This window comes from Sebastes fasciatus, chromosome 2 (assembly GCF_043250625.1).
Source record: "Sebastes fasciatus isolate fSebFas1 chromosome 2, fSebFas1.pri, whole genome shotgun sequence".
Lineage (NCBI taxonomy): Eukaryota > Metazoa > Chordata > Actinopteri > Perciformes > Sebastidae > Sebastes > Sebastes fasciatus.
The window spans coordinates 32764795-32775570 of record NC_133796.1 but is presented as its reverse complement, the minus strand read 5'-3'; the positions used below and the strand labels follow the sequence as shown (position 1 = coordinate 32775570).

Genomic DNA, 10776 nt, shown 5'->3' with positions numbered 1-10776 from the left:
ATAGATTTACAGCCCGTGTTACTCGTTGGGTAAGCTCTTCTTCCGAGGTCAGTGGGCTTGTAGGCTGACGAGGAAGAGGGCAGTGTTTCTTTCCACTAAAAATAGATTTCAGATAAGGGTGTCCCAAAGGTGACAGGGACAATGGTGCAATAATGATTGCATTCCTGACGAATGATGGGTGTCAAGGGAGGCGTGCACGGTGGCCTGACTTCTGAGAGTTTACCGGCCACTGGAGAAAAGTCTGCAGATCAAGACCTGCCTTATCACCACAACACTGTCAATGCATGTACATGCACACACATCATGAGCTCCTGTGTGAGGATCGACTCCTACCACGTTTATTTATATTTGGATCGCCTCTTCGCTCTCATGCAGCCACTTGCTCCCACCCTGTCTGTTGCCGCAGCAACGTTTGACAACTACAGCCAGAGTTTAGAAGCAGAGAAAAGGCTTAACATTTTCATCAAGATGAATTTTGAACCTCTGTCCTGTAACCAGGACTGTCACCTAAAGCAGTGGTTTTCAAAGTGGGGTCCTTGAGGGGGTTCCCCAGCAAAAAGGGGAATCGTTTATTTTCACTATAATTCCATCCATAAAGCCGGGCATACACTGTACGATTTTAGAAATGCTGTTGTGTAATTCCTACTCCTACTGTACAAGTAGATCGTTTGCGATATAAAGCCAAAGCTCACGATTTATGTGCTCACACTGTACGGTCCGATCATCAGCCACAACCTGAGTGCTCACACTGTACGTGTAAAATAGATAAAAAACATGGCCCGTGGGCCCCTGAGGGCCATTCTGGCTGGTGACAGTTGTCAATAAAGATTAGTTTAAAAGCTCCGAGGCAGGTAGAGTTTGTTTGCTAGCAGAGGTCTGTTCAGGTCACAATGCTAACAAGGCAGAAACGTGCTGTCTTGATCATCTGTGTCATCCTGTCTGCTGAAACGTCTAAAAAAAAAAGAGGCGCCGGCGTATATGGACTCGCAGTTGGATAGGAAGATGTGGACAGTATGGCTTGTCCATTTTGCAGAGAGAATTGGAGGACAGCTAGCTACGTTGTATTATATCTGTGTACATTATCATCTTGATAGCTACGCTCTGATTACTGTAAGAAAAGCAGAAAAAAGGCACTGACGTTGGGGAATCTGCTTGTGGCTCTGCTTCAACTATCCGACTGCCCGACGGCCGGTCGGGAGGAGTTAATCACTCCTCGGTCCCCCCCTGTACGCTGCACGGCAAACAATGCCCGAGGAAGCTTAAATTCGGTCCGACTCTAAAATTAGTCTTATGGCTCAAAATTCGGGCCAGAAATGGTCTAAAATCGTACAGTGTATGCCCAGCTTAAAACACGCAATGACAAAATGTATTACTATTTTTGGTCATGGGTTTCATACACTTTCTGTAATAAAACATCTAAAAGCAATAGAGCTGTCCTCGACCAAAGAAAGTCTTAGTCGACTAACACTCATACGATTTTGTCGACTAATCGATTAGTTGATTTAATTGACAGATCTGTGAAACTGAGTTTCTCCATAAAGAATCCCACAGAAGCACCACTTTAAATCTTGTGTTTACCAGAGATGTGTTCATAAGTTTCTTGTAAATAATAAGTAATAAATGACTAATCGACTAAAGAAATCTTAGTCAACTAACCCACTTAAAGGGGGCAGCCCTAAAAAGCAAAAATCCTATCAGATGGGGGACTCTGGGACAAAATCTTATCAAATGGAGGTCCGTGGTCTAATTTGTGTCAGTTTCAGGGTCCTTAACATGAAGAAGTTTGGGAACAACTGACCTAAAGTATCATGCTAATTCGTAAAACTGATCTCACAAACATTATTTTTTACCCAACATGCTCCACAAATTGCAATAAGAGACCCCAAATAGCAAAAGTATGACCGACAATGTTTTAAATTGAAGAAATTCTATTTATTTCACATCATTGAATCAAATCTATATCAATGAGAAATCTCTACCACCAGCTGAGCAAGCAACAGGTCAGGAGACGCATCTGTCATCATGATACACGCGCACACACACAAACAGGTGCTCTAATGTTTCTAGATGAAGGCACATAAACCCGTTGAAGGTCACAGTAAGGCAGATTCACAGCACTAAGGAGAAACCGTAGACCGTAGAAATTAGCAAAGGAACACTCAAGACTTTGACCAGTCTGCCGTATCGCAGCGTCTCTGTTCAGGACTTCATCTGTCTGGAAGGAAGAGAACGGGTTAGAGAGAGGGTGAGGATGGCTGAGAAAAAGATGTTCACGTCCAGTGCTGACAGACATCCCACCCCTGTTATCCATGTGACCTTTTCCTCTGCAGACAGGTATAGCGAGAGTTCATCCCTGTCATTAGAAAACAAGCAGAGTCCAATCCTCATTTCCCTTAAAAGTTCTTTGGCGTGGTCGCATCAGCCAACCTTTTAGACAGAACGCTTGACAGACGGAACAATTGACAATCCAAAAATCATGTCTTTGCAGACATACCGTCATAAGTAAACAGTTGTTTGTTCTTTCGTTTGCATCATTTAGAAACAGTAACACCATAAATCACAGTTTGTTCAGTTGCTTTTCATTGCACGATGCCATGGAAAGGACCAATCTGTACACACACAGCAGCAGCAGCAGCAGCAGCAGCAGCATTCCTTTGGATCACCAACAGATTGGATTAGTCCACAAATAACTAGCTTGACATAATACCCTGTATCCAACCACATACATTCCTGTGCAGAGGTGCAACCACTCTGTGTCCCCATTCTGAGTTCACGTAAGGATTCGTGTCCCTGAGTCTTCAAAAATACATCTGAATAATCCCACTGCACCCTAATTCCCCGCCCTGTCCCACGAGCATCCGCCTCTCCTCATCTACACACATTCAACTTGTAGGCATGGGTTAAAGGGAGCTTCAGCCATCTCTGTGTAAATCGATGAGCTGAAATGCACGCCCCCTGGCAGAAGGGCAAACAATATGACACAGCGTCTGCATCACGCTCGCTCGGACACGCACAATAACAGACATATAGTCACGTACAGCAGAAGGGACTCTGAACTAAAAGTGCACGCACATTGAACAACATACACAGCTTCAGTCTCTTAGTTCGGTCCATCACAGGGAGATGTCTTAATGGTGTGTGTGAGGTTGCTCGTGTGTGTTTGCATGTGTGCAAAGTGTATTCACGTCCGTGTGTATGTGTGTTTATAGGCATTTCTGTTTATGAGGACATCTAATGGACGTGTGTGTCCCTGTGTTAAGTGAGGGCGTACTCAAACGTCCCCTTCTCCAGCCCCTCGATGCCGTCGGCCCAGTTGGAGGACGGCATACTGCTGTAGGGGTCCAGCAGGATCCTGAAACACCTTACTATCAGCAGCCCCAGGAACACCAGCAGCATCCCCACGAAGGCAAACGCCGTCTTCTGCTCCAGAGTCAGGGAGTGCGCCATCATGTCGTTTCCGCTCATGGCAGCAAGGGAGTGGTTGTAGTGGACGCTACACATGGTAAACCAGCATCTGGGTGCCTCATCTCGCCTCTGATAGGGTCAGGCGTTTAGAAGCCTGCATGTTACCTGGACAGAGATGGCGTCAGATTAGTGCTGCCTTGAGAGGATCCGTTTCATCAACCCATTTGAATATGATCACGCTTAATGCATACGCTGTGTAGGCAGATATGGGAAAGAGAAAATACAGAAATTAGATGTTGAGCTGACCATGAAACGTGAAGGGGTTACAGGTAGCTATAAATAGCTGCTTTTGAATGTGGTATCAAACAGATGCCCGGAGACTTCGATCTCTCTCTCTCTCTCACTCTGCTCCTCTGGGAATTTTGCAGAAAATTGCAAAAAGCAAACATGAAACAGAAGAGTGAGGGAGACTGCAGGAAAACGAGCCAACACCACAGCTACATTCCTTGAAGTCGGGTTAGAATTACAGTGTGTCGCAGTGCATAGCCAGCTGTTAAAACACAGGCAAAGCGGTGAGGCATCGATGACATCTCATGAAGATGTGATGTTACGTATGTTTGGCTTAGAAAGAGAGGGCTCTCTACCTGTTGCCTGCGAGCAGATGCCTGCCAGACAGCGTAATTCCATTAGACGAGAAAACATGATCACAAAAATTGGTGTGGTCACACAAGTGGAAGTCTGTCATTCTGTTTCCTCCTTAATCTTTCACATGAACACAAGCAGCAGGTGGCTATAAGTGAGAGGATGGGAGGGAGGGGGGGTTGGATGAGAGAGGGAAGGTACATACAGGGAGAAAGACAGACGAAGGAAGAAGGAAGTATGATGAGCGGGACACTGCACAAGTATGCATGGTGAGGGAGGAGAGAGGGAGGGAGTGAGGTAGGGTGAAAGACAGAGACTGCATTGACAGAGTGAGGATGTCTGAGGAGGAAAAAAAGCAGGCGTCTCACCGTCATTATCGTTCCATCCTCACAGACCTGTTGCTGCCGTTTCTTCCGAACAACTCCTCTTTCCTGGAACCCTCAGACACATATCCATTAATCCATCCATCGCTGACACACTGGGACGAGCTGTAGGCTCACCTCTCATCTAAACAAAAAGCTGGAGACGAAGAGAGAAGTGATGGATCAAGCTACGATGTGTGTCTCCTCTCAGAGATACAGCTCCTCTCCTCACGCTCCCTCACTTGCTGCCTCCTATTCATTATCATTCTGTTTCTCTATCTCTCCCTCCAGAAGCACGCACGCTTGCTCCTGCTGCATGGCAACCACTTGTTAGTCTCACTCCGCCGCCCTGCTGCCTCAGTCATTCACAACATTCCCCTCCTCAGCAACGCCGGGACGGCAGACGCAGCAGCATAAACAAGCAATCCTCCTCTTCTTTTTCTACTTCCCCCCACCCACCCCCCTCCCCTGGCTTATTTTGGCTTTTCTAAAAATGACTCCACCAAAAAAAAATGTGACAGGAATATCATGGCTAAGCCAGCAGGAGAAATGCTGCCTCTCACTGCTCCCGGCCAATAAATGCTGCTGCAAAAGGTATTTTTGGTACAACACAGTGTTATCCCCTGCAAGCCTGGTTTGATGATGTGTTTTTAATTGCTGCAGTTTGCTCAAATTCAATTAGTTTGCGCTGCTTAAAGGCTTACAAATGCAAGCTCCCCTGGACATGTTGAGGGAGAAGAGACTGGTATTTTTATTGTAGTGAATGAAAAGCAGTATTGTTGTAGGAAAACAGACAGCAGGTCATCTGATTGCCCACTGTCATGCAGCACTGAAAGGTCTGGTTTCGTTGTTATGCAGTGCAAATTCATATCAGCTATGTAGTTGTTGTAACAGTGGTGCAGTGACTCTGATCTAAGGATAAGCCATGAGGGAGATGGTCATCCCTTGTGTGCAATAATTCATGGCTTAAAAGTGGTACAGAGAGAGCTCCATTTGTCTTTTTCTGGTTGTAAACAGCAGAAAAAGATCCCCCGAGAAAATATAAACACAGAGGTGAATAACCTCCCTCCTCGCATTTACTTTCACTTCAAAGTTTTGTTTTTCTCGGGTCAATTTGTGGTCCTGCTGTGCTGTTTAATACTTGTCTGTATACTTAATGGGTGGTGTGTGGCACCGCTGTGATTTGTCGACAGGAGTCAACGACTCAATTTTATCTCCCTATTTATTTCAAGGACAGTTCTTGCAAATTAGATGAAGAGATGTCACACACTGCGTAGACAACGAAATCGTTAGACATTTTACCTCGTTGGCCTCGTCAATTTAAATGTCAAGGTCAGAATGGAAAAGACTTGCATCACAGCGCAATAGTGACCTCAGCGATGAGGTCAGGTTACAGGCGTACGTCATTATTAGCAATCCATTACATCCATTCATGTGAAAATTACAGAAGTCCAGCGACTTACCGTAGATCATTTGCTTCTGAATTATCTTTATCACATCTGTCAGAAGCAGCAAATGTTTTTTTTACATGTATGTCAAGGTGTGCTTTTGGCTCAGGAAGAGGAACTGTTGAGGCAATTTAAACCTGTTGCGTAAGGCATATTAAAATATTATCCAGTGTCCATAGGACAGGAGGCTAAAGATTATAGACTTTTTATCTCAGAAAGACAACAGGTCAGGAGCAAAACTGATATTGAGAACTGTAAAACGACGATCCTATGAGCTGCTTAACAGTATCCCCTTTAATGTTAATGAACTCTACCCCCCACACTTAAGTGATAATACAATCTGTACAAGAAAGTACAAAGACTTTAAATACTTTATCAGGTCTCCCCATTAGCCCGACTGCTGCAATTACTAATCCTCCTGGGGCCCACCACTTAAATTAAATTAACAGGGAGGCCTGCCTTTTAAGAATAAATATTATAATCTGTTATTAAAGACATATTGCCAAGGTGATTGTGCATTTTCATAGTGTACAAGACAAATATGTCTGTAGCTGCCAATAAAGCTATTCAAAACTGCCCATAAAAATGTTCTTAAAAAATCTCTTAAAGGAACAGTGTGTAGTAAGGGGATCTATTGGCAGAAATGGAATATAATATTAATGTTTTATTATTTATTTTAGTTAATAATAGGGCTGTCAATCGATTAAAATATTTAATCGCGATTAATCGCAAATTAATCACACATTTTTTATCTGTTCAAAATGTACCTTAAAGGGATATTTGTCAAGTATTTAATACTCTTATCAACATGGGAGTGGGCAAATATGCTGCTTTATGCAAATGTATGTATACATTTATTATTGGAAATCAATTAACAACACAAAACAATGACAAATATTGTCCAGAAACCCTCACAGGTACTGCATTTAGCATAAAATATATGCTCAAATCATAACATGGCAAACTGCAGCCCAACAGGCAACAATAGCTGTCAGTGTGTCAGTGTGCTGACTTGACTATGACTTGCCCCCAAACTGCATGTGATTATCATAAAGTGGGCATGTCTGTAAAGGGGAGACTCGTGGGTACCCATAGAACCCATTTTCATTCACATATCTTGAGGTCAGAGGTCAAGGTACCCTTTGAAAACGGCCATGCCAGTTTTACCTCGCCAAAATTTTGCGCAAGTTTGGAGCGCTATTTAGCCTCCTTCACGACAAGCTAGTATTACATGGTTGGTACCAATGGATTCCTTAGGTTTTGTAGTTTCATAGGATGACAGCATCTTCACTCTACCTTTAGAGAAATGAATGGTGTTAAAACAAATTTACATTAATGTGTTATCACATTAACTTTGACAGCGCTATTGGGCACATTATAGTGTACGTGTAAGATAAGAGAAATATCGTTGTAGCTGCCAATAACGCAATTCAAAAATGACCACAAAAATGTTCTTAAAAAATCTTTTAAAAGGACCAGTGTGCAGCATTTTGGGGGATCTATTGGCAGAAATGGAATATAATATTAATAAGTATCTTTTCTTTTGTGTATAGTTACCGGAAAATAAGAGTCTTTGTGTTAGAATGAGGCCTTCATATCTACATAGGGAGCAGGTTCTCTTCCCTGAGCCGGCCGCCATGTTTCTACAGTAGCCCCGAACAGACAAACCAAACACTGGCTCTAGATAGGGACATTTGTGTTTTCATGTCAGCCACCATAGTTCTCCTACATGCTTAGCACACGGGAGAAGTTTCAATTGATTGCAATCTGCAACCTCACCACTTGATGTTGCCAAATCCTACACACTGCTCCTTTAATGTTATTTTGTGGTATTTAAACCATAAATAAACAATTAATTTAATGTTGTTAGTAGCTGTAGTTACAGTTAGCTAATAGCTACCATGTAGTTTCCAGTTTGACTATATTGTTGCTTGAAAAATGCTAAACTAACATTTCTGATTATGTCTTTATTTGATTTGCTGTAAAGAGAAGTTGATGTTTCTTAAAGTGGAAAAATATTTTAGTTTGGAGTGTTTCCAAGGAAGCCACTACAGAAAGGTATTTTTAGTACTGACTATGAAAAATCACCTCCAAAGGCTCACTCTGGTTTCTACAAAGAAATACAAATCTACGAATGTGGTGAGATACTTTAAAATGTTGTCACTGCTACTCAGAAAGTCATATTCCAGATTAAATGTATAATTGAAGCTTCAAAATCCAACTACGAAAACAACTAGCAATCAAGGAAATGTATTATCAGTTTATTGACCTGGTTTTACATTTACAGATGTACTGCACTATATGTTAAAGGTTAACGTCCTCGATGAGTTACGGGTCAACCTGATCCATGGTTGTAATTAAAAGTTGTAACAATCCGTCCTACATCGCACCTGACTTAGCAGTGGCATCCGTTCCTGAATAAATGTATTTATTTTCCAGAGTAATGTTGCACCAACTGTTTAGTTTGTGGCTCTAGCATGCAGCTACCTAAGCAGCCTAATCAACATATCAGTATACGAATCAGACACTTCTACATAACATAGCAAATATCTGGGTTGGAGAAGCTCACCTGTAGATGTGCTGAAGAGTCTGCCACACATAAAATCACCATTTGGACTATGATGTAGTGTGAATTGTTTGTAAATAGGACAGTATCCCCAAAAGGGGCTTTAAAATAGCTTGGCTGTTAATGATTTCCTCAGAATAGGTTATATAAAAAGATTGAAAAAGTTTGAAACAGACGTTTGAGTCTAGAGGTGAAGTCAAAGAGGAGGGACACCCTTTCCCCCGTATTATCATCAATGCACCCTTAACCCTCTGAGACCCACGATCCGACCGACTCTACTGTCTTTCAGAGGCTGTAAAAACATGCAGTTTTTGAATGCAGTATACAGTAATTGTGTTATTTTTGGCCTATTCCAAAATGGTGTATTTTTTTATATTTCTGCATACTAGGGTCCCTAAACAGTCTTGAATTACATAAATTGGGTATCACTGTGAAGCTGAGACTCTTGTGGATTCAATGAGCCCAACTGTATTCATGTGAGATGATTTTAGTCCCCATTGTAGCCATTTCATTGTAGTGAGACCATTTTTTGAAACTTGACGTCACTGTATAAAATGACCTGTGGTGACCTCTAGGATAATCACAGCCTCATGAAACTTTACAGCCACAAACTAGAGACCTAGAGCATTCAGAAGATGGATCGCTTTCATAGGTAGATTGACAGTAAGGGGGTTTCTGAGCAGTTTACACAACAGAAGTGCTCGCCATCCAATCTCTGAAAAATGTAATTATTGCAGGAATCTCAAAATGTCAAAAGTTTTTGAAACCAAATGACAGCATGTTTTTTTCTATGGTGTTCCTTGAGTTCTTGGTGTCTTAATTTGGTATTTTTTGAGGGATTATTGATAATTTTTATCAATTCTCAAGTGGTAAAAAATGGTTAAATTTAGCACCAAATCTGTGTAACAAATGGTATCAACCCAAAAATTGCTTGAGACATAATAGAGCATGTAAATGGCCATCATATATCATGATGTCCTAAGCCCTTATACACTTTCACAATTTATTTTAATTAATTGATTCATGTTTATTTCTGATTTATGACCAGAACAACTTGACACACAGTGCTGAGCTGCATCCCGAATTAACTTTCATGTTCCCAGCTTTCAGATGATGTACACCACTTCTATGTGACATCTACTGTTGACCTGCTATCTCCCCCTAAAGACCCCCTGTACCCTCCTAAAAAAGACAAAAACGGCTCTATTGTGGGTCACAGAGGGTTATACCTGACACTTGATTTCTAACAAGACTTGCTTTGAATCATTGCTCAAATGTAAACTTGTTAAATGTCTAAATGATAGGCCTACTTTTTGTCCAGCATAAAACTATGGTTTGGTTATTAAGCTCATATCTCAAAAAACGTTTAACAATTAGGAACTAGATAAAGTATTCTATAAGTGTTCAATCAACTTTATGTGATATTGAAAAGTCAGATTTTGAAATGAAGTGTTTTGTTTTGGAGGTGGAATCTGCACTGACTACCCTTACCAAAGAGAAGTTTATTCAAGTGTGCTATTAATATACTTCTCTTAAACTTAAAATAAGAGAGTGTGCTTTCAGTTTACTTTTTATGTACTTATCAGAGGTATACTTAACGAAATTAAACTTAAGTATACTTGATTTATACTGGCAAGTATACAGAAAAGTCTAAGTATATTTGGCTTATACTACTGCTTACTTTTTGATCGAGTAGCCTATTAAAGTGTGTAAAGTTTGCAAACGTATGTTTTGAATTTACTTGAATTCATCAAGAATTTTGCATTCTCCGTTCACCATGGAGGCATGAGAGAACAATATATTTTATTCATTTTTTTAATCTCATCACAAAACATCAAGTCAAACTTACAAGTATACTTGCAGTAAAAACTATTAAACTAGTAGTTTACTGAGAGTATACTTTAAAGTGTACTTTGATAAACTAAAAAGTGGGCTACAAGTATAGAACTAGTAAACTAATAGCATACCTAAAAGTTCCCTTGTAATATAGTTCACTTCATAGTATAGTTGCAGTACAAAATACAACTTAGATGTAAACTAGTTGTGTACTCAAAGTTTACTATTCTTACACTTAAAGTACACTTAAAAGTATACTTTTAAGAACTAAAAAGTGGGCCAATTTAGTCCCAAGAAGTATTGAAGAAGTACACTTACAAGCATACTACTAGTACATTGATATTAGTATACTTACATAAAGCATACTTGGGAAATATACTTGAACTTTACTTAAGTTTATTTCATAAAATAAACTTGAAGTATACTACTTTTTCATAAGGGTAGCTGGGCAGATTCTCTACAAATGTTAAAGCATATTGTGTAAAGAAAATGAAAGTGCATCAATCAATAGTTTCAG

At 40.8% G+C, this 10776-nt stretch overlaps 1 protein-coding gene across 5 annotated transcripts in view; it reads right to left on the bottom strand.

Annotated features, from left to right (window-relative positions):
- Positions 1 to 1414: 1414 nt before the first annotated feature.
- The window catches only part of ctxn2 (cortexin 2), a 14811-nt gene continuing 5449 nt past the window's right edge, over positions 1415 to 10776 (bottom strand). For 2 of the 5 annotated variants that reach the window (XM_074620368.1, XM_074620377.1), the window contains exons 2-3: positions 4416 to 4566; positions 1416 to 3570 (exon numbers count right to left, since the gene is read on the bottom strand). In XM_074620368.1, coding sequence (XP_074476469.1) covers positions 3256 to 3501 — 246 coding nt within the window. In that variant the 5' untranslated portion in view covers positions 3502 to 3570; positions 4416 to 4566 and the 3' untranslated portion in view covers positions 1416 to 3255. The other 3 variants (XM_074620393.1, XM_074620386.1, XM_074620358.1) reach the window with 3 other exon arrangements.